The sequence below is a fragment of the Mesoplodon densirostris genome, chromosome 1, assembly GCF_025265405.1.
Source record: "Mesoplodon densirostris isolate mMesDen1 chromosome 1, mMesDen1 primary haplotype, whole genome shotgun sequence".
NCBI lineage: Eukaryota > Metazoa > Chordata > Mammalia > Artiodactyla > Ziphiidae > Mesoplodon > Mesoplodon densirostris.
The window spans coordinates 194017129-194042382 of record NC_082661.1 but is presented as its reverse complement, the minus strand read 5'-3'; the positions used below and the strand labels follow the sequence as shown (position 1 = coordinate 194042382).

Genomic DNA, 25254 nt, shown 5'->3' with positions numbered 1-25254 from the left:
TGTGAAGCCATCTGGTCCTGGGCTTTTGTTTGTTGGAAGATTTTTAATCACAGTTTCAAGTTCAGTGCTTGTGATTGGTCTGTTCATATTTTCTATTTCTTCCTCATTCAGTCTTGGCAGATTGTGCATTTCTAAGAATTTGTCCATTTCTTCCAGGTTGTCCATTTTATTGGCATAGAGTTGCTTATAGTAATCTCTCATGATCTTTTGTATTTCTGCAGTGTCAGTTGTTACTTCTCCTTTTTCATTTCTAATTCTATTGATTTGAGTCTTCTCCCTTCTTTTCTTGATGAGTCTGGCTAATGGTTTGTCAATTTTGTTTATCTTCTCAAAGAACCAGCTTTTAGTTTGGTTGATCTTTGCTATCGTTTCCTTCATTTCTTTTTCATTTATTTCTGATCTGATCTTTATGATTTCTTTCCTTCTGCTAGCTTTGGGGGTTTTTTGTTCTTCTTTCTCTAATTGCTTTAGGTGCAGGATTAGGTTGTTTATTCGAGATGTTTCCTGTTTCTTAAGGTGGGATTGTATTGCTATAATCTTCCCCCTTAGAACTGCTTTTGCTGCGTCCCATAGGTTTTGGGTTGTTGTGTCTCCATTGTCATTTGTTTCTAGGTATTTTTTAATTTCCTCTTTTATTTATTCAGTGATCGCTTCGTTATTGAGTACTGTATTGTTTAGCCTCCATGTGTTTGTATTTTTTACAGATCTTTTCCTGTAATTGATGTCTATTCTCATAGCATTGTGGTCGGAAAAGATACTTGATACAATTTCAATTTTCTTAAATTTACCAAGGCTTGATTTGTGACACAAGACATGATCTATCCTGGAGAATGTTCCATGAGCACTTGAGAAAAATGTGTATTCTGTTGTTTTTGGATGGAATGTCCTATAAATATCAATTAAGTCCATCTTGTTTAATGTATCATTTAAAGCTTGTGTTTCCTTATTTATTTTCATTTTGGATGATCTGTCCATTGGTGAAAGTGGGGTGTTAAAGTCCCCTACTATGAATGTGTTACTGTCAATTTCCCCTTTTATAGCTGTTAGCATTTGCCTTATGTATTGAGGTGCTCCTATGTTGGGTGCATAAATATTTACAATTGTTATATCTTCTTCTTGGATTGATCCCTTTATCCTTATGTAGTGTCCTTCTTTGTCTCTTCTAATAGTCTTTATTTTAAAGTCTATTTTGTCTGATATAAGAATTGCTACTCCAGCTTTCTTTTGATTTCCATTTGCATGGAATATCTTTTTCCATCCCCTTACTTTCAATCTGTATGTGTCTCTAGGTCTGAAGTGGGTCTCTTGTAGACTGCATATATATGGGTCTTGTTTTTGTATCCATTCAGCCACTCTGTGTCTTTTGGTGGGAGCATTTAGTCCATTTACATTTAAGGTAATTATTGATATGTATGTTCCTATTCCCATTTCCTTAATTGCTTTGGGTTCGTTATTGTAGGTCTATTCCTTCTGTTGTGTTTCTTGCCTAGAGAAGTTCCTTTAGCATTTGTTGTAAAGCTGGTTTGGTGGTGCTGAACTCTCTCAGCTTTTGCTTGTCTGTAAAGGTTTTAATTTCTCCATCAAATCTGAATGAGATCCTTGCTGGGTAGAGTAATCTTGGTTGCAGGTTTCTCTCCTTCATCACTTTAATTATGTCCTGCCACTCCCTTCTGGCTTGTAGAGTTTCTGCTGAGAGATCAGCTGTTAACCTGATGGGGATTCCCTTGTGTGTTATTTGTTTTTTTTCCCTTGCTCCTTTTAATATGATTTCTTTGTGTTTAATTTTTGACAGTTTGATTAGTATGTGTCTTGGTGTATTTCTCCTTGGATTTATTCTGTATGGGACTCTCTGTGCCTCCTGGACTTGATTAACTATTTCCTTTCCCATATTGGGGAAGTTTTCATCTATAATCTCTTCAAATATTTTCTCAGTCCCTTTCTTTTTCTCTTCTTCTTTTGGAACCCCTATAATTTTTTTTTTTTTTTTTTTTTTTTTTTTTTTTTTTTTTTTGCGGTATGCGGGCCTCTCACTGTTGTGGCCTCCCCCGTTGCGGAGCACAGGCTCCGGACGCACAGGCTCCGGACGTGCAGGCCCAGCGGCCATGGCCCACCGGCCCAGCCGCTCCGCTGCATATGGGATCCTCCCAGACCGGGGCACGAACCCGTATCCCCTGCATCGGCAGGCGGACTCCCAACCACCTGCGCCACCAGGGAGGCCCATGGAACCCCTATAATTTGAATGTTGGTGCGTTTAATGTTGTCCCAGATGTCTCTGAGACTGTCCTCTGTTCTTTTCATTCTTGTAGAGTTTTTGATGTTGGCCATTCTGACCAGTGTGAGGTAATACCTCATTGTAGATTTGATTTGCATTTCTCTAATGATTAGTGATGTTGAGCATCATTTCATGTGTTTCTTGGTAATCTTTGCAGAAATGTCGATTTAGATCTTCCACCCATTGTTGGATTGGGTTGTTTGGTTCTTTTGATATTGAGCTGCATGAGCTGCTTGTATATTTTGGAGATTAATCCTTTGTCAGTTGCTTTGTTTGCAAATATTTTCTCCCATTCTGAAGGTTGTCTTTTCGTCCTGTTTATGGTTTCCTTTGCTGTGCACAAGATTTTAAGTTTTATTAGTTCCCACTTGTTTATTTTTGTTTTTATTTCCATTTCTCTAGGAGGTGGTTCAAATAGGACCTTGCTGTGATTTATCTCATAGAGTGATCTGCCTATGTTTCCCTCTAAGAGTTTTATAGTGCCTGGCATTACATTTAGGTCTTTAATCCGTTTGGAGTTTATTTTTGTGTATGGTGTTAGGGAGGGTTCTAATTTCATTCTTTTACATGTAGCTCTCCAGTTTTCCCAGCACTACTTATTGAAGAGGCTCTCTTTTCTCCATTGTATATTCTTGCCTCTTTTGTCAAAGATAAGGTGACCATATATGCATGGGTTTATCTCTGGGCTTTCTATCCTGTTCTATTGATCTATATTTCTGTTTTTGTGCCAGTACTGTACTGTCTTGATGATTTTAGCTATAATATAGTCTGAAGTCAGGGAGCCTGAATCCTCCAGCTCCATTTTTCTTTCTCAAGACTGCTTTGGCTATCCGGGGTCTTTTTTGTTTCCATACAAATTTTGAAAATTTTTGTTGTAGTCCTATAAAATTGCCATTGGTAGTATGATAGGGATTATATTGAACCTGTAGATTGCTTTGGGTAGTATACTCATTTTCACATTATTTATTCTTCCAATCCAAGAACATGGCATATCACTCCATCTGTTTGTATCATATTTAATTTCTTTCATCAGTGTCTTATAGTTTTCTGCATACAGGTCGTTCGTCTTCTTAGGTAGATTTATTCCTAGGTATTTTATTCTTTTTGTTGCAGTGGTAAATGGGAGTGTTTCTTTAATTTCTCTTTCAGATTTTTCATCATTAGTGTATAGGAATGCAAGAGATTTCTGTGCATCAATCTTGTATCCTGCTCCTTTACCAAGTTCATTGATTAGCTTTAGTAGTTTTCTGGTAGCATCTTTAGGATTCTCTATGTATAGTATCATGTCATCTGCAAACAATGACAATTTTACTTCTTCTTTTATGATTTGGATTCCTTTTATTTCTTTTCTTCTCTGATTGATGTGGCTAAAGCTTCGAAAACTCTGTTGAATAATAGTTGTGAGAGTGGGCAACCTTCTCTTGTTCCTGGTCTTAGTGGAAAAGTTTTCAGTTTTTAACCATTGAGAATGATGTTGGCTGTGGGCTTGTCATATATGGCCTTTATTATGTTGAGGTAAGTTCCCTCTATGTCTACTTTCTGGAGGGTTTGTATAGTAAATGGATGTTGAATTTTGTTTAAAGCTTTTTGTGAATCTCTTGAGATGATCATATGGTTTTTATCCTTCAGTTTGTTAATATGGTGTATCACATTTATTGATTTGCATATATTGAAGAATCCTTGCATTCCTGGGATAAACCCCACTTGATCATGGTGTATGATCTTTTTAATGTGCTGTTGGAATCTGTTTGCTAATATTTTGTTGAGGAATTTTGCATCTGTGTTCATCAGTGATACTGGTCTATAGTTTTCTTTCTTTTTGACATCCTTGGTTTTGGTATCAGGGTGATGGTGGCCTCATAGAATGAGTTTGGGAGTGTTCTGCCCTCTGCTATATTTTGGAAGAGTTTGAGAAGGATAGGTGTTAGATCTTCTCTAAATGTTTAATAGAATTCGCTGTGAACTCATCTGGTCCTGGGCTTTTGTTTGTTGGAAGATTTTCAATAACAGTTTCAATTTCAGTGCTTGTGATTGGTCTGTTTATATGTTCTATTTCTTCCTGGTTCAGTCTTGGAAGGTTGTGCTTTTCTAAGAATTTATCCATTTCTTCCGGTTTGTCCATTTTATTGACATGTAGTTGCTTGTAGTAATCTCTCATGATCCTTTCTATTTCTTCAGAGTCAGTTGTTACTTCTCCTTCATTTCTAATTCCATTGAGTTGAGTCTTCACCATTTTTTTCTTGATGAGTCTGGCTAATGGTTTATTAATTTTGTTTATCTTCTCAGAGAACCACCTTTTAGTTTTATTGATCTTTATTATCTTTTCTGTCATTTTTTTTCATTTATTTCTGCTCTGATCTTTATGATGTCTTTCCTTCTGCTATCTTTGGGGATTTTTTGTTCTTCTTTCTCTAATTGCTTTAGGTGTAAGGTTAGTTTCTTTATTTGAGATGTTTCTTGTTTCTTGAGGTAGGATTGTGTTGGTATAAACTTCCCCTTTTGAACTGCTTTTGCTGCATTCCATAGGTTTTGGGTCATCTTGTTTTCATTGTCAGTTGTTTCTAGGTATTTTTTGATTCCCTCTTTGATTTCTTCAGTGATCTCTTGGATATTTGGTAGTGTATTGTTTAGCCTCCATGTGTTTGTATTTTTCACAGCTGTTTACCTGTAATTGATATCTAGTCTCATAATGTTGTCGTTGGAGATCGTAGTTGATATGATTTCAACTTTCTTAAATTTACCAAGGCTTGATTTGTGACACAAGATATGATCTATACTGGAGAATATTCCATGAGCACTTGAGAAGAAAGTGTAATTTGCTGTTTTCAAATGAAATGTCCTATAAATATCAATTAAATCTATCTGTTCTACTGTATCATTTAAAGCTTGTGATTCTGTATTAATTTTCAGTCTGGATAATCTGTCCATCGGTGTAAGTGAGGTGATAAAGTCCTGCACTATTACTGTGTTACTGTCGGTTTCCTGTTTTATACGTGTTAGCATTTGCCTTATGTATGGAGGTGCTCCTATGTTGGGTGCATATAGATATATAATTGTTATATCTTCTTCTTGGACTGATCCCTTGATCATTATGTAGTGTCCTTCTTTGTCTCTTATAATAGTCTTTATTTTTATTTTCATTTTTTGCGGTACGCCGGCCTCTCACCACTGTGGCCTCTGCCGTTGCGGAGCACAGGCTCCAGATGCACAGGCTCAGCGGCCATGTCTCACGGGGCCAGCCACTCCTCATCACGTGGGATCTTCCCGGACCAGGGCATGAACCCGTGTCCCTCTGCATTGGCAGGCATACTCTCAACCACCGTTCCACCAGGGAAGCCCAAATAGTCTTTTTTTAAAATCTAGTTTTTCTGATATGAGAATTGCTACTCCAGCTTTCTTTTGATTTTGATTTGCATGGAATATCTTTTTCCATCCCTTCACTTTCACTCTGTATGTGTCCCTAGGTCTGAAATGGGTCTCTTGTAAACAGCATATATATGGGTCTTGTTTTTGTACCATTCCATTAAATTTAAGGTAGTTATCAATATGTATGTTCCTATTACCATTTTCTTAATTGTTCTGGGTTTGTTATTGTAAGTCTTTTCCTCCTCCTGTGTTTCCTGCCTAGAGAGGTTCCTTTAGCATTTGTGGTAAAGCTGGTTTGGTGGTGCTTAATTCTGTTAGCTTTTGCTTGTCTGTAAAGGTTTTAGTTTCTCCATCGAATCTGAATGAGATTCTTGCTGGGTAGAGTAATCTTGATTGTAGGTTTTCCCTTTCATCACTTTAAATATGTCCTGCCACTCCCTTCTGGTTTGCAGAGTTTCTGCTGAAAGATCAGCTGTTAACCTTATGGGGATTCCCTTATATGTTATTTGTTGCTTTTCCATTGCTGCTTTTAATATTTTTTCTTTGTATTTAATTTCTAACAATTTGATTAATATGTGTCTTGGTTTGTTTCTCTTTGGATTTATCCTGTATGGGACTCTCTGCACTTCCTGGACTTGACTGAATATTTCCTTTCCCACATTAGAGAAGTTTTCTACAATAATCTCTTCAAATATGTTCTCAGTCCCTTTTTTATTCTCTTTTTCTTCTGGGACCCCTATAATGCAAATGCTGGTGCATTAAATGTTGTCCCAGAAGTCTCTGAGACTGTCCTCAATTCTTTTCATTCTTTTTCTTTAGTTTGCTCTACTTTAATTATTTTCACTATTTTATCTTCCAGGTCACTTATCTGTTCTTCTGCCTCAGTTATTCTGCTAATGGTTCCTTCTAGAGAATTTTTAATTTCAATTTTTGTGTTGTTCATCCTTTTTTGTTTACTCTTTAGTTCTTCTAGTTCCTTGGGAAATGTTTCTTGTATTTTCTCCATTCTATTTCCAAGATTTTGGATCATCTTTACTATCATTGCTCTGAATTCTTTTTCAGGTAGACTTCCTATTTCCTCTTCATTTGTTTGGTCTGGTGGGTTTTTACCTGCTCCTTCATTTTCTGTGTATTTATATGTCTTCTTGTTTTGCTTAACTTAGTGTGTTTGGGGTCTCCTTTTCACAGGCTGCAGGTTCATAGTTCATGTTGTTTATGTTGTCTGCCTCCAGTGGCTAAGGGTAGTTCAGTGGGTTGTGTAGGCTTCCTCGTGGAGGGGACTGGTGCCTGTGTTCTGGTGGATTAAGCTGGATCTTGTCTTTCTGGTGGGCAGGACCTTGCCCAGTGGTGTGTTTTGGGGTGTCTGTGACCTTAGTATTATTTTAGGCAGCCTCTCTGCTAATGAGTGTGGTTGTGTTCCTGTCTTTCTAATTGTTTGTCATGCGGTGTCCAGTGTTGTAGCTTGCCAGTCATTGAGTGGAGCTGGGTCTTAGCGTTGACATGGAGAACTCTGGGTGAGCTTTCGCCATTTGGTATTATGTGGGGCCAGGATATCTCTAGTGGATCAATGTTCTGAACTTGGCTTTGTCACCTCAGAGGCTCAGGCCTGACACCTGGCCAGAGCACCAAGATCCTGTTAGCCACACAGTTCAGAAGAAAAGGTAGAAAAAAAAAAAAAGAAATAGGGCTTCCCTGGTGGTGCAGTGGTTGAGACTCTGCCTGCCGATGCAGGAGACACCGGTTTCTGCCCCAGTCCAGGAAGATCCCACATGCCATGGAGCAGCTGGCCTTGTGAGCCTTGGCCACTGAGCCTGCACGTCCAGAACCTGTGCTCCACAGCGGGAGAGGCCATAGCAGTGAGAAGCTCGTGTACCGCAAAAAAAAAAAAAAAAAAAAAAAAAAAAAAGAAAGAAAAAATATAAAATAAAGTTATTAAATTAAAAAATTATTAAAAATAAAAAATAATTTAAAAAAGAAAGAAAAGAGCAACCAAATGAAAAAACAGTTCCACCAATGATAAGAAGCGCTAAAAACTATACTAAAAAATAAACAAAAGAACCCCTCAAAAAACGGACAGACAGAACCCTAGGATAAATGACAAAAGCAAATCTATACAGACAAAATCACAAAGAAGCATACACATACATACTTACAAAAAAATAAAAAGAAATATATATATATATATATATTAAAAAAGAGAGAGAGAGAGCAACCAAATCAATAAACAAATCTACCAGTGATAATAATCTGTAAATAAAAAACTAAGATAAAGATAAAACCAGAAACAAATTAGATGCAGAAAGGAAACCCCAAGTCTACAGTTGCTCCCAAAGTCCACCTCCTCAGTTTGGGATGATTCATTGTCTATTCAGGTATTCCACATATGCAGGCTACATCTCGTTGATTGTGGAGATTTAATCCGCTGCTCCTGAGGCTGCTGGGAGAGATTTCCCTTTCTCTTCTTTGTTCTCACAGCTCTTGGGGTTCAGCTCTGGATTTGGACCCGCCTCTGCATGTAGGTCGCCTGAGGGCATCTGTTCTTCGCTCAGAGAGGACGGGGTTAAGGAACAGCTGATTTGGGGGCTCTGGTTCACTCAGGCTGGGGGGAGGGAAGGGTATGGATGCGGGGTGAGCCTGCAGTGGCAGAGGCCAGCGTGACATTGCACCAGCCTGAGGCGCGCTGTGTGTTCTCCCGGGGAAGTTGTCCCTGGATCACGGGACCCTGGCAGTGGCGGGCTGCACAGGCTCCCGGGAGGGGAGGTGTGGATAGTGACCTGTTCTCACACACAGGCTTTTTGGTGGCTGCAACAGCAGCCTTAGTGTTTCATGCCCATCTCTGGCATCCCTGCTGATAGCTGCAGCTCATGCTCTTCTCTGGAGCTTGTTTAGCTGGTGCTCTGATTCCTCTCTCCTCGCACACCGAAAACAATGGTCTCTTGCCTCTTAGGCAGGTCCAGATATTTTTCTGGAATCCGTCCTGGCTAGCTCTGGTGCACTAGCCCCCTTCAGGTTGTCTTCATGCAGCCAACCCCTGTCCTCTCCCTAGGATCTGACCTCTGAAGGCCAACCCTCAGCTCCCAGCCCCCACCCATCCCAACGGGTGATCAGACACATCTCTCGGGCTGGTGAGTGCTGTTCAGCACCGATCCTCTGTGCAGGAATCTCTCTGCTTTGCCCTCTGCACCCCTTTTGCTGCACTCTCCTCCATGGCTCCAAAGCTTCCCCCTTGCCACCCCCCGTCTCTGCCAGTGAAGGGGCTTCCTAGTGTGGAAACTTTTCCTCCTTCACAGCTCCCTCCCAGAGGGGCAGGTCTCATCCCTATTCTTTTTCTCTGTTTTTCCTTTTTTCTTTTGCCCTACCCAGGTACATGGGGAGTTTCTTGCCTTTTGGGAGGTCTGAGGCCTTCTGCCAGCATTCAGTAGGTGTTCTATAGGAGTTGTTCCACATGTAGATGTATTTCTGATGTATTTGTGGGGAAGAAGGCAATCTCCATGTCTTACTACTCTACCATCTTGAAGGCGCCACTTCCATCTCATGATTTTATGGTTTTATATTTTGATCTTTTAATTTGAGAGACATCCTTCCTCCAGCAAACAAAACAAAGCAACTCAATATTATCTGTAGAGAGATAGTTTGTTTCTTGTTGTAAGAAAACATTGCAGGGAAAACAAGCATCCATATGGACTCTTGGGTCACTATTGAATTCCCTGGATAACTCTTTAACAACACCTGTTTTTTATTTTGAAAATAGCTAGTTGTTTTTTTCCCCTTTTTATCTTCAATTCATGTTGCAATTTATAGGTTTTGTGGATGTTGTAATGTGTAGGTTTCCTGGTCCCTCAGGATGTGGTTGAGATTACAGACTTTTGTGGTATATGGTGTCTCAGTGTTTTGCTCACTGAAATGGCGTTCTTTCTCCATCCTCCTTCCTATTCTGTACCTCCAGCTGTCTTTTTCACCTGTCTTTCACAGAAGCAGGAAAACAAATCTTTGTCTGCATCCTATAACCATGCACAGTTTCTGTGTGCAGGGATGCTAAAGCTAAATAAATGACTCATTTGGAATGTACAGGCTGTTTGCTTCCTGGAAATAGGAAGTCTTTCTAGGTCTTGCTAGTTCTAAGGGGAGCATAACGTTACTCGAGGTGGTTTTAAGAGTAAGGCGATTTCAGAAAAAGGAACATGAGTTGTGTCAGAGATGGAGAGAAAATTTGGGGTCACGGGGTTATATTAAATAAGGCATCTGAATACTTTCCCTTGACAGGAGATTTAAGCAAATCTTTGAGGAAGGTGAGGGAGTGAGCCCTGAAGACCATGCAAGGGAAGAGTGTTCTTGCAGAGGCAGCAGCTCGAACAGATCCTAAGATGGGAGTGTATGTGGCTGGTTTAAAGAGGAGCAAGGCAGCCAGTGTGCAGAGTGGAGGTAGTTGGGGGAGGAGGGGGCCTGAGATGAGTAGGAGAGAGTGGAGGGAGGGGAGAGATCATGGAAAGTTTTGTAAGTCATTGTAAGATTCTGAGTTTTTTTCTAAGTGAAACAGGAGCCACTGAAGGTGACATGGTATGACTGTGTTTTAAAAGGATCATTCTGGCTGCTGTGCAAAAATAGACTTTACAGGTAGGGGCCAAAGTGGAGACCTGGAGACCAATTCTGTGGCTAGTTCAGTAATCTAGGAGAGGGGATGGTGGCTCCACTAGGCAGATAGCAAGGGAGATGGTGGGAAGTGGTTAGATTTGAATATATTTTAAAGGTGGAGTCTACTGGATACCTAGACAGATTAGATACGGGTGTGAGAGAAAGACAATAAGGACGGTTCCAGGCTTTTTCACCTCAGCAACTAGAAAGATGAGTTGTCATCAGGTAGAGCCGTTTTTTAAAAAAGATGAGGAGGTCTGTTTCAGAAATGTTGAGTGAAAGATGTCCATTTTTCATCTCAGTGGGGGTGTCAGAAAGGCTGTTGAATACATAAGTCTGAAGTTCTAGAAAGAGGTCTGGATTGGGGGTGCACATTTGGGAGCTGTTGTATGGAATGAAAGAGTCAACCAAATTCCACATGATTTTTAATGAAGGAAAAAAAAAAGAACTTTTAGTAGGTAGAGCAAGAAGAGAAAGAAATCCAGAGAAATGTTTTGTATTTATGGAGGAACTGAGATAAACTGGGTCTTGAAAGGAGAGCATGTCTTAGGCAAAGAGAGAGGAGGGGGGACCATTTCACAGATAAATTGCAAACAGAAATTGAAGGGAGGAGGGACAAATTAGGGTTACAGGGTTAACAGATATAAACCACTATATACTGAATAGATAAGCAACAAGTATTTACTGTATAGCACAGGGAGCTATACCCGTTATCTTATAAAACCTTTAAAGGAATATAATCTGCAAAAATACTGAATCACTGTAGTGTACACCTGAAATGAACAGAATATTGTAAAGCAATTATACTTTAATAAAAAAATTAATGAAAAAAATGAAAGTAGATATATTTGCTTGGGGTAAAAATAGTGGAAGGAAAGAGAAAATTTAGATCAGATTATCCATGGCCAAAAAAAAAGGGGGGGGGCTTAGACTTCATCCTACAGGTCTGTGGTTCCTAAACTTCAGTACACAGTGTTAAAATGAATGAAGGGAAGAAAATCTTCCACGTTCATGAGAGACTGAACTCAACTCTGCTGAGACAAAGGACTAGAGAGTTTTTTTTCCTTCCAGTTTTATTGAGATATAATTGACATACAGCACTGTATAAGTTTAAGGTGTATAGCATAATTATTTGACTTACATAACCACGGGATAATTATTTTTTCTCATTAGATTTAACCATTATTTTGATTTAAACATGTCTGGTGTGTGGTAGTAATATCACCGTTTTATAGATGTAGAAAGTGAGAATGGAGCTGATGAGAAAGTACCAGCAGATGTGTGCATTGCACCTCTATTCAGAATAGAAGAAGACAGTGGATAATATTATGATAAATACCAGCCTTGTATTTATGTGGTAACTAGCCTTTCAGGCATATTTGGATGTGATAATTAGGAGAGATGAAGTTAGTAACCTTACTCATTCTTGGATGATGCTTTTGGCTCTTCACAGGCATTCGAAAAGCCAAACAAAATGAAACACCATTATTTAGCAATTGATTAATCCTTGTGGAAATCTCACAAATAAAGAAGCTCCTCTGTTCTCCAAGAGCATCCGGGCTTGTTCTTATTAAGGCACTTATGTCACTGGGTTGTAATTTCCTGTTTACTTCTCGGCCTCTCTCTGCAGTCTGTGTCTTGCTCATTGCCTCCCTCTCAGTGCCTGGTCCTTACACGAGGCAGGTGCTCCAAAATTATTTGTTAAAGGAATGAATGACAGTACCTGTATATTCAGTTTAAAAGTGGGGAAACTAAGGTTTGGACTTAAAAGATTTAAGACTAGAACCTGAAGAGGGTTTAGACTTAGGCAGTCCATTCCTTTCGTCTGTCTCAGAAGATCTAAATGTGTCTCCGCTTTAAAAAAATTCAGTGAAAGATGTCGTTTATCCCCCATTGGAGCCACTGCTCTTCTGATTCTTTTAGAATAATAATACTAAGAACAAATTTTCTGAGCACTAATTAAGTGCCAGACACTGTGCTAAGCCCTACATATGTGCTCAGCACTTCATGATTTCATTTAATTCTCACTACTCAAGAGGAGGCTATTACTATTACCTTAATTTTACAGATGAGAAAACTGAGGAACAGAGAGCCACCTCCAATCTTTAGTGCACATTGATGTAAAAACATTAGAAGATGCTTCTGCTAGTAGGTGGATCCAACCCTCGGCATGCTACACAACTTGATGAGCAGAATATTGGCTGATTTCAGCTTTCGCTGCCCCAAGAAAGGGGAGACTTGGAGCCTAGAGGCCCTGGGGTTAAATTGCTTGCTCAGTTTCATAGTCGAGTAAATGCTAGAATTGAGAATTGAACCCAAGTTTGTCTTCCTCTGGCCTGAATACTTGCACAATCTGCCATTCATTACCAGGTCTTAATTTGATTTATATAAGACAGAGGTTGGCAATTTTTTTTCTGTAAAGGGTCAGATAGTAATTATTTTAGGCTTTAGGGGCTATACAGTTACACTACTCAACTCTGCCATTGTAACCCACAGGTGGCCATAGACATATAAACAAACAGGCATGGCTGTGTTCAACATACTATACACACTAGAATTTGAATATCATGTATTGATAATATATTTTTCTTTAAATTTTTTTCAGCTATGTAATAATGTAAAACAATTTTTTAGCTTGCCAGGCATCTTATGAGACAGATGAGCTGATTTAGCCTTTGGGCCATAGTTTGCTAGTTCCTGATATGGAATATTTCAAAAGAATCTAGTAAATGAAATCATCACCTATTTTATGACTAGTTTTCCTTCCCCTAGCTCTAAATTCATGGAAGCAAAATTGTGGAGATTTAGTTCCCCTTTTCTGTGTCTGTTTTATTCTAATGTGGTTGCTGTGATTAATTATTTTCTAGATAGATTGCAACAGGCTATTCACACACTTTTGAAATTTTTGAGTGATTCTTCTTTTCCCATAGTTGTTTTACAAGTACAGTAGTGACTCTGATTTGTTTTCATACGTCTGTCATTCTGTTAGCTAGAATTTCAGTTCTATTTGGTGGAGTGAAGTTTTTCGTTGTACATTATAACTTCCTTTTAATGAAGAAAAGGAAATTAGATGCAGATGAAGTTCAAAGACTGAATGTGTCCAGGATGACTAGAAAATATATATTCCTTTTACCCTAAAATCAAGCTCAAGGTTCTGGTGTGTCCCCAACTTAACCCTTAAAAGAGTTTTGGCTTCAAAGCCTTGGCCAACATCTGGGTACTAAATCTCCAACTGGACTCCTCAGCTAACTTGTCTTTGTAGACATCTGAAAATGTTACTTGTTCAGAACTATAGCTAGGAAGAATTGATCCAACAAATGGCTGATTGGAAGGTCATCTAACAAATGGATATTAACCCAACAAGTGGCCAATTCTTTCTGTAATAAAGAGGATTACTGCTTTCCAGAAATTTGTGTTTCATTATTTTCTTCAGCTGCTTCAGGTACTACCAAGCCCTCTCAAATTCTATTTTTCAGACAAAGTTGTCTTTTCTTGTTCTTGCAATGAGCCGCTCATTCGACCTCCACTCCCTTTCTGGGCTTTCTTATACTTTCTCAGGACATCCTCTCAGAACCCTAGACCAGGCTAGTCCCTGCTTTGCCCTGTTTCTGTTGTATTCTCCTTCCATACTTCTCACATTTATGATTGTGTGTTCAAGGGTTGTCCCTCCAACTAACCTGTGGGCTTCATGAAGACTTGTGCAGCATTATAGCTTTGGCAGCTTTTTAACTGCCTAATGTTTAAAGAGCAGCACACCTAAACAGAGGTGAGAGGCTTTTAGTTTCCACCTATGATACATAACTCTGCGTAACCAGATCTAGTTTCATCTGACTCTGCAGTTTGCAGCATAGTATCTGCTCATAGGACTGAAATCTATGCGTTTGTTCATTTGTTTATAAACTTATGTGAGCAATGAAATTATTTCCCTGAAGTCTTTCATGCTCTGATAATGGCTCTGGCAAATCAAAACAAAGGAACTGGGAAAGCATAGATTTGTATGCAGTGAACTGAGCTAATGTCTGGGACTGGGGCATCCAGGGCTGTGTTTATGGCAAGTTCGGGTTGCATTAAATTCTTTGCTTACTGTGACCTGTTTTCCATCATGCTTCTCTTAAATGTGATAAAGATTAAGTCTGTAGGTCTTCAGAAAGTGTGTATTTTCATAGTCAGTTTTCTTGTAGACTAATTTTCAGAATCAGTTGAGATGATAATATTATTATACTAAATGTATATTTGCATCTGGATGTGCATAATGTTTTGTCAGTGTTCCTAACAGGGACATTTTTGAAAGAAAATCCAAGAATTTTGACTGCCTATCATGGCCAGCCCATCTATTTTATATTCTGTCAGTATGATTTTCTGAATTTCCTGCACATGACACATTTGTAGAAAGAAAAAACTAACCACTAAACTTTTAGCATACTCACACCCTCCAGTTTCACGTCCTTATTTCTGAACATAGGATTTGAATTCTAAGAAAAGGGAAAAACAAATGTTCATACAACCCTTTTGGAAGTGGTGTGCACAACCACATGGTGAGCATTTCCATGGGTGCCATGGCTCGATCCTCATGTGGGAAAGGTCTGGTGGGGAAGGCTACATTCATTCCATAAATGAACGGTCACAGGTTGGGGCTATCTTATGTAAGACCTTATATTTGAAGGTGGAATCATGAAGTTATACATTTGACAACACTTCTCCCATAGGATATCATAGTTTTCTATGTATTTCTTTGACATTCTTTTCCCATTATATTCTTGTTTGTCTAGATTTCAGAGCTTAGTATAATTAAGCCTGTTGAGAATTGTATGATTTGTTCATGAACGTTTAGAGTTCTGTGTAGAAAGTTGCACTTTGAGTGTTTTCATAAGTATCCTGATGTGTGCTCTGAATTACTTTCTTTGGTTTTGAGGACAGAGAACTTAGATTTTTGCCAAGAAATTTCCTATAAAGTATTTATCTCCTCTCTCGCTCTCTCTCTCTCTCTCTCTCTCTCTCTCTCCCTCTCTCTGACACACACACATACACACACACACACACACACACAGAGAGAGAACTTTCTGTGTGCAAGACACTGATTTAGACGTTTAGGTTACATCAGTGACCACATGTTGAGCTTACATTTTCATTCTACCAAACTGTACATCAAGTTGCAAGATGACTGCATGTCTTCTCATTCTTAAATTTTAAATTAATTTTTTTATGGTAAATATGTGGTAACATCTTCAAGTGCCTTATGAATGGTTTAATAGTAAATATTAGAGCTTTATGAAGATTGTATGTGTCTGTGTGTGAAGTTTCTGTAGTTATTTTTGTTGTCTTCTGAAAAATAAATTAAATGACATACTCAAGGATTCTAGGTGATATTTTGGTGGTGTCTGTTTTGCAACCTAACATTAGTTACATAAATAGCTTGTATGGTTATTCCCTCTTGCATCCAGATACAAAATTAGAAATCAAAGGATAGCTTTAATTGTTCATGTATACTTATTTCTTAATCTTTTCCTAAAAAGATTTCTGAAATTAATACATGTTTTATGGTCTATGCTGCTTTGAGAATTATTTTTAAAGTTATTTTTAATGGATTTATTAAAACTGAAGTGCTGTTAGTAATCAACGTCTTTGAAAATTAATCTGTTTGGAGATAGTTTCCAAGTCAATGTATGGTAATCTCTTTTCCTTTTTTTTCCCATTGTGATACTAACAGATGATATAGGGAAACTGTGACACACATTTCAAGATTTTTGTGATTAGATACACCAAGTATATTTTGCTAGCACTCCCTAAAGTAATACTTTTGAAAAGTACCTTCTCTTCTCTTTTCAGTTATTTACAAATAACTGTTTACATAAAGATCATTATCTCTTTATGCATAGGTTATTATGTATTACAATTCAAATTCCATTATAAAATGTTCTAATTAAATGCTACCACCATTGTTGCTTCAACATCTGAAAGTCTCTTAGCTTTGATCAATCCTAACATTTCCCAAAATGGATTCTAGGAAATCCGAGTTCTGTAGGATACTGATAATGTTATGAGAAAAAAAATTGACCTGTGTTGATATAAGGTGGGCTGTTCTTTTTTACTACAGCGCCATTCAGGGCTTTAAAAATATGCTAATGTGTGCAGTGTTTTTTTAAGAGAGATAGCCTGGTTATAGCTTTGCCACAAAGAGTTTCATGCTTTGGGAGAAGCTGACTTTCTTATTTTGTAGATTAGAAAATGGAGTCCCTGAGAAATTAAACAACTTGCTTAAAATTAGACCTGCAGACTAATATTTTTAAGACAATGTTATTCTAAGATGGAAACTGATAGGCTCTTCCCACCCAGCCTTTCTCTCTGTCAGCTCTTGGGCTAAATGTGGCTCTTGCCTGGACTTCTGGGCTTGTACTACTTATTTGTTTTGAATGATAGAAAATGTATCCCTGAAAAGCTGCCTTATAAAGGCCCAAATTTCCACCCAGATAGTGTATTGATTTATTTACAGTTTTCTTTGTCTTCCTTGAGATCTTCCCCTCCCCCCCCCAAAAAAAACCCACAAACCAAACATGATTACTGGGGATCCCGGAGAGCAGTGGTTTGGAAGAGACAACTCGTTCTCTTGGAAACTTTATCTCTGCACTAAAAATTCAGCAAACACTCTTCTTTGTTTTTGTGGCTTTTTCAGCCTTATTTATTTGGAGTTCATTCTCTTAGTAAATAGTTTTAAGTGCCAGACATGGAGTACACATTAGTAAGTAGGATGGGCATAGGCGCTGCCTTCCTAGAGCTCACAGTGAATATAGAAAAGACAAATTAAATAAAAAATTGTAGTTCATCATAAATAAATAAGCAAATAAATCAGTAAATATATTGTGATAAATGCTAAGATTAAAGTACAGAGAACTACGCCTTGTACAGTAAGGAGGGGCATTTTCTAGCCAGAAGGTACAAGGAAGTCTTCCTGAGGAAGTGGCTTAAGCTAAGCCTTATAGGATGTGTAGGTATTTGGTAGAAGAAGGGGGTCAGAGGCAGAGCCCAGAGCAGGGGTGTTAGGCCTGGAGGAGATCGTCATTAAAAAGTGAAAAAACACCAGTGTGGTTCTTGTGTGGGTAGTGCTTGAGCTGCCCTGAGACGTCTTCTCATATATGAACACATGAGGTTGCATTCTTTTCTGATGCATACAAGAACCATTGTTGTTTGTTTGCCACCTGATTGGTTATTTTTGATAATCATCTTGTCCTACCACTTAAATATATAAAGTAAATAATGTTCCATTATCAAAAAGGCTGGGGCTTCCCTGGTGGCGCAGTGGTTGAGTCCGCCTGCCGATGTAGGGGACACGGGTTCGTGCCCCGGTCTGGGAGGATCCCACATGCTGTGGAGCGGCTAGGCCCGTGAGCCCTGGCCGCTGAGCCTGCGCGTCCGGAGCCTGTGCTCCGCAACGGGAGAGGCCACAACAGTGAGAGGCCCGCGTATAGCAAAAAAAAAAAAAAAAAAAAAAAAAAGTCTGGGAAAATTCTGCATAAATTCTGCCTAGAGGTAATCATGCTTGTAATCAGAATAATCCTTTCCCAGAGACAAAAGGTAGGGACCATACAGACCATTTGTACAAACCCAAATTGTGATTTTTCCTATTTTTCTTTAAGGCGTCATTTCAAACAGTTTACAAGATTTTTATACTAATTACTGCCTGTTTTAATATACATGAAATATAATATAAGGAAATTTAATACAAATAGATTATGATATACTTAATATATTATATAAATTTAATAAAGTAGAATATAATATAAATAGGGTATAAGGTAATTTACAGAATTTAACGAATTTAAAAGAATATAAGAGAAATCTGGTTTAAGATTATGATGTTATCTGTAATTTTTTCTGATGTGTCCTTAAAAAATATGTGTTTGGGATTTGACCCTAAACTTTGCTGACATCCTTGTTTTTGTTTTGTGCTTCCTCTAGTCTAGTGGGATTGCAGCCATCATTGCTATTTTGGTGTTACTGCTACTCTTGGGCATCGGTTTGATGTGGTGGTTTTGGCCCCTTTGCTGCAAAGTGGTGAGTAAGAAGGATTTGAAATCTTACTATTATTTTTTTTAAAACATCAAGGTGTAAAGTAAGGCTGAAATATGAATCAATATTCAACAACAGCAAAGTTTCAGTTAGCAAATTGAATTTTAATAGTTTTTGTCATTATAATAAATTGTATTCATGCATGCCAATAAATGTTTATTATAAAACTTCATCAAAAAAAGGCTTCAAAATCAGATTTGGGGGAAGAAGGGGAAAAGAAGGTAGGACAGGTTGTAGGGATAAAGGGTTTTCCATGCAAGTATGAAAGAATTTCAAGAAAATTGAGAGACATGTTCTGCTGGATTCATTGAGAGAGGTTGATAATCTGTCAGTTTTTTTTTTTTTTCAGTGCTTATTGAACGTTTCATTACCTCTTTGAAAGATCTACTATTTCAGGACCTTCTCTGTTTGCCTCTTAGAAAAATAGTTTAGAAATAAGTCATGTGCAAATGTTAGGGTATCTGTTAAACAGTCACTTTTGAAGTTATGACAGTTGATTTCAGGTTGTGACATCTTTCATGTTTGAGTCAAACCTCTGAAAGAATATGGGTAATAAGCTTTCTAGTGCTACTGTTACAAATTGTTACACATTTGGTGGCTTAAAGCAACATAAATTTATTATCTAAGTTATGTAATCACAGATCCAACATGGGTCTCACTGGGCTAAACTGGGTTAAAAGGTATCGGCAGTGATACATTCCTCTCTTAATGCTCTAGAACAGAATCTGCTCCTTTGCGTTTTCCAGCTTCTAGAAGCCACCTCCATTCCTTGCCTTGTGAGCCCCTTCCTCCACCTTTAGAGCCAGCCACGTTGCATCTTTGTCACCATTATTCTGTAGTCACATGTTCCTCTGACTCTGAACCCAGCTAGGAAAGGACCCCCAGTGTTAAGGAACCATGTGATTAGGTTTGACCCAACTGTATCATCCAAGATGATCTCCTATCTCAAGGTCCTTAACGTTAATCACATCTGCAAAGTCTCTTTGTCCCTGGAAGGCAATTTATTCACAATTCCAGGGAATTAGGATGGGGACATCTTTATAGAGCCATTATTTTTCCTGCCACAGGGTGGAACATTGAGTAAAAAACAGCACATTTCAAGAAATACAACTTGGATTGTTCAGGCTTCATAGAAAATGTTATTCTGAAGAAGCACTCCTTCAAAGTATGCTACCACCTATTTTGATAATATTCCTTTCCTTATCAGCACATTATATAGAACTTTATATTCTGTAGATCAGAGTAGTGTTTTACATAATATTACTAGACTGCCTTTTTCTCCCTCCCCGCTGGTGACTGATTTCTGCTTCCTTGCAACTTCAGGCAGTGCTTTGTATTACTCCTGCATTTATTATTCATTGTACTTCAGTCTGCTTTCATGAGACAACTTTACAATCCTTTATCTCAGAACAGTTGGCCCATGGAGGAGGCACAGAATTAACTTAGACAACAGTAGAGATAAGAAGCATCCTGTCTCTTTGCTGAACTAATCAGTTTCCTGCTATAGCAATTTATGCTAAAACGGTTTCCTGTAGTAATCTTGATTATCTTAGATATGGTGATTTTAGGCTAGCTAGCATTCTTGAGTCTCAAATTAAAAAGCAAAAAGGCACCTTAATGTGATGTGTGCTCCTTGTTTTTTTAATTTAAACTTCACAATGGTGGATTTCCTTATTTAGTTACTTTGCAATTTCATATAATATTGACCAGAGAGCTCAAAAGTGTCAAAGTGATATTTTAAAAGGACACTTGTGAAGACTGAAATGGGCTTCTTTGGGAGGTTGCTAGATGTACTCAAATGAAGTCTCCACCATCAAATGGGGTATTATAGAGAGGATTCAATCATCAGGTGGTGAGAATAGATCCGTTCCATCCCTGGGTCTCTGCAGATTGGGAATCATGCAGTATATTTCTTTATGCAAGGCACAGAGGGACACCATTAAGGCATGTTTTTACGATGTCAGGAGGACTTCCTATTCTCAGAAGCATCATGAATACTTACTAATTTCTGCAACTTACTTAATACACAGAAATATCTTTATTTTACATTTAGAAATACAGACTGTAGAGCAGCTAGCCCTGAGTATGAGCTTGTATTTAGACCTAGGAATAAATGAATCAGAGCATATGCTTCTTAAGGTAGGTTTAAAAGCAGGGAGAGAGAGAGATTTGTTGAAGATAGTGGAGTAGAAGGACATGCACTCACTCCCTCTTGCGAGACCACCGGGATCACAACTAACTGATGAACAGTCATTAACGGGAAGATACTGGAACTCACCAAAAAAGATACCCCACATCCAAAGACAAAGGAGAAGCCACAATGAGACAGTAGGAGAGGCACAATCACAATAAAATCAAATCCTATAACCGTTGGGTGGGTGACTGACAAACTGGAGAACACTTATACCACAGAAGTCCACCCACTGGAGTGAAGGTTCTGAGCCCCATATCAGGCTTCCCAACCTGGGGGTCCAGCAATGGGAGGAGAAATTCTTAGAGAATCAGATTTTGAAGGTTAGCGAGATTTGATTGCAGGACTTTGACAGGACTGAGGGAAACAGAGACTCCACTCTTGGAGGGCACACACAAAGTAGTGTGTGCATCAGCACCCAGAGGGAGGAGCAGTGACCCCATAGGAGACTGAACCAGACCTACCTATTAGTATTGGAGGGTCTCCTGCAGAGTTGGGGGTGGCTGTGTCTCACAGAGGGTACAAGGACATTGGCAACAGAAGTTCTGAGAAATAATTCTTGGTGTGAGCCCTCCCAGAGTCCACCACTAGCCCCACCAAAGGGCCTGTAGGCTCCAGTGCTGGCTCACCTAAAGCCAAACAACCAACAGGGAGGGAACTCAGCCCCACCTATCAGCAGACAAGCGGATTAAAGTTTTACTGAGCTCTGCACACCAGAACAACACCCAGCTCTACCCACCACCAGTCCTTCCCATCAGGAAGCTTGCACAAGTCCCTTGGATAGCCTCATCCACCAGAGGGCAGACAGCAGAAGCAAGAAGTACTATAATCCTGCAGCCTGTGGAAAGAAAACCACATTCACAGAAAGATAGACAAGATGAAAAGGCAGAGGACTATGTACCAGATGAAGGAACAAGAAAAAGCCCCAGAAAAACAATTAAATGAAGTGGAGATAGACAACCTTCCAGAAAAAGAATTCAGAATAATGGTAGTGAACATGATCTGGGACCTCAGAAAAAGAATGGAGGCAAAGATGGAGAAAATGCAAGAAATGTTTAACAAAGACCTGGAAGAATTAAAGAACAAACAAACAGAGATGAATAATACAATAACTGAAATGAAAAATACACTAGAAGGAATCAATAGCAGAATAACTGAGGCAGAAAAACGGATAAGTGACCTGCAAGACATAAGGGTGGAATTCACTGCTGCAGAACAGAATGAAGAAAAAATAATGAAAAGAAATGAAGAAAGCCTAGGAGACCTCTGGGACAACGCTAAACATACCAACATTCACAGTACAGGGATCCCAGAAGGAAAAGGGAGAAAGAAAGCACCTGAGAAAATATTTGAACAGATTATAGTTGAAAACTTCCCTAACATGGGAAAGGAAATAGCCACCCAAGTCCAGGAAGTGCAGAGAGTCCCAGGCAGGATAAACCCAAGGAGAAACATGCTGAGACACATAGTAATCAAACTGACAAAAATTAAAGACAAAGAAAAATTATTAAAAGCAACAAGGGAAAAACAACAAATAACATACAAGGGAACTCCCATAAGGTTAACAGCTGATTTCTAAGCAGTAACTCTACAAGCCAGAAGGGAATGGCATGATATATTTAAAGTGATGAAAGGGAAGAACCTACGACCAAGATTACTCTACCCAACAAGGATCTCATTCAGATTCAAAGGGGAAATCAAAAACTTTACAGACAAGCAAAAGCTAAGAGAATTCAGCACCACCAAACAAGCTCTACAACAAATGCTAAAGGAACATCTCTAAATGGGAAACACAAGAGAAGAAAAGGACCTACAAAAACAAACCCAAAACAATTAAGAAAATGTTAATAGGAACATACATATCAATGATTTCCTTAAAAGTGAATGGATTAAATGCACCAACCAAAAGACACAGGCTCGCTGAATGGGTACAAAAACAAGACCCATATATATGCTGTCTACAAGAGACCAACGTCAGACCTAGGGACACATACAGACTGAAAGTGAGGGGATGGAAAAAGATATTCCATGCGAATAGAAATCCAAAAAAAGCTGGAGTAGCAATACTCATATCAGAAAAAAATAGACTTTAAAATAAAGAAAGTTACAAGAGACTTACAAGAGACAAGGAAGGATAATACATAATGATCAATGGATCAATCCAAGAAGAAGATATAACAATTATAAATCTATATGCACCCAACATAGGAGCACCTCAATACATAAGGCAAATGCTAACAGCTATAAAAGAGGAAATCAACAGTTACACAGTAATTGTGGGGGACTTTATCACTTCACTTACACTGATGGACAGATCATCCAGACTGAAAATTAATACTAAAACACAAGCTTTAAATGACACAATAGAATAGATAGATTTAATTGATATTTATAGGACATTCCATCTGAAAACAGCAAATTACACTTTCTTCTCAAGTGCTCATGGAACATTCTCCAGGATAGATCAAATCTTGAGTCACAAATCAAGCCTCGGTAAATTTAAGAAAATTAAAATCATATCAAGCGTCCTTTCCAACCACAATGCTATGAGACTAGAAATCAATTACAGGGAACACAAGGTAAAAAACACAAAAACACGGAGGCTAAACAATACGTTACTAAATAACCAAGAGGTTACTGAAGAAAACAAAGAGGAAATTTAAAAATCCCTAGAAAAAAATGACAACAAAAACATGATGATCCAAAACCTATGGGATGCAGCAAAAGCAGTTCTATGAGGGAAGTTTATAGCAATACAATCCTACCTCAAGAAACAAGAAACATCTCAAAAAAAAATAACCTTACACCGAAAGGAACTAGAGAAAGAACAAATGAAACTCAACGTTAGTAGAAGGAAAGAAATCATAAAGATTAGAGAGCAGAAATAAATGAAATAGAAACAAAGAAAACAGTAGAAAAGATCGATAAAACTAAAAGCTAGTTCTTTGAGAAGATAAACAAAATTGATAAACCTTTAGCCAGACTCATCAAGAAAAAGAGGGAGAGGACTCAAATCAGTAAAATTAGAAATGAAAAAGGAGAAGTTACAACAGACACTGCAGAGATACAAATCATCCTAACAGACTACTACAAGGAACTCTATGCCAATAAAATGGACAAGCTGGAAGAAATGGACAAATTCTTAGAAAGGTATAACCTTCCAAGACTGAACCAGGAAGAAATAGAAAATATGAACAGACCAATCACAAGTTATGAAATTGAAACTGTGATTAAAAATCTTCCAACAAACAAAAGTCCAGGACCAGATGGCTTCACAGGTGAATTCTATCAAACATTTAGAGAAGAGATAATACCCATCCTTCTCAAACACTTCCAAAAAATTGCAGAGGAAGGAACACTCCCAAACTCATTCTATGAGGCCACCATCACCCTGATACCAAAACCAGACAAAGATACTACAAAAAAAGAAAATTACAGACCAATATCACTGATGAATATAGATGCAAAAATCCTCAACAAACTACTAGCAAACAGAATCCAACAGCACATTAAAAGGGTCATACACCATGATCAAGTGGAATTTATCCTAGGGATGCAAGGATTCTTCAATATATGCAAATCAATCAATGTGATATACCATATTAACAAATTGAAGAAAGAAAACCATATGATCATCTCAGTAGATGCAAAAAAAGATTTTGACAAAATTCAACACCCATTTATGACAAAAACTCTCCAGAAAGTGGGCATAGAGGGAACCTAGCTCAACATACTAAAGGCCATATATGACAAACCCACAGCAAACTTCATTCTCAATGGTTTGAGAGCATTTCCTCTAAGATCACTGAAAGTATTTCCCCTAAGATAAGGACCAAGATAAGGATGTCCACTCTCGCCACTATTATTCAACATAGTTTTGGAAGTCCTGGTGATGGCAATCAGAGAAGAAAAAGAAATAAAAGGAATACAAATTGAGAAAGAAGTAAAACTGTCACTGTTTGCAGATGACATGATACTATACATAGATAATCCTAAAGATGCCACCAGAAAGCTACTAGAGCTAATCAATGAATTTGGTAAAGTTGCAGGAGACAAAATTAATGCACAGAAATCTCTTGCATTCCTATACATTAACAATGAAAGATCAGGAAGAGAAATTAAGGAAACAATCCCAGTCACCATTGCAACAAAAAGAATAAAATACCTAGGAATAAATCTACCTAGGGAGACAAAAGACCTGTATGCAGAAAACTATAAGACACTGATGAAAGAAATTGAAGATGATACCAACAGATAGAGAGATATACCATGTTCTTGGATTGGAAGAGTCAATATTGTGAAAATGACGATACTACCCAAAGCAATCTACAGATTCAGTGCAATCCCTATCAAATTACCAATAGCATTTTTTTTACAGAACTAGAACAAAAAAATCTTAAAATTTTTATGGAGACACAAAAGACCCCGAATAGCCAAGCAGTCTTGAGGGTAAAAAATGGAGCTGGAGGAATCTGATGCCCTGACTTCAGAATAGATTACAAAGCTACAGTAATCAAGACAGTATGGTACTGGCACAAAAACAGAAATATAGATCAATGGAACAGGATAGAAAGCCCAGAGATAAACCCATGCACCTATGGTCAACTAATCTATGACATAGGAGGCAAGGATATACATTGGAGAAAAGACAGTCTCTTCAATAAGTGGTGCTGGGAAAACTGGAAAGCCTCATGTAAAATAATGAATTTAGAACACTCCTTATCACTGT

At 38.3% G+C, this 25254-nt stretch overlaps 1 protein-coding gene across 1 annotated transcript in view; it reads left to right on the top strand.

Annotated features, from left to right (window-relative positions):
- ANTXR2 (ANTXR cell adhesion molecule 2) overlaps positions 1–25254 on the top strand; it is a 176024-nt gene that overhangs the window by 60701 nt on the left and 90069 nt on the right. Inside the window, exon 12 of the mRNA XM_060113758.1 lies at positions 18224–18319. Coding sequence (XP_059969741.1) covers positions 18224–18319 — 96 coding nt within the window. The remainder of the gene's footprint in view (positions 1–18223; positions 18320–25254) is intronic.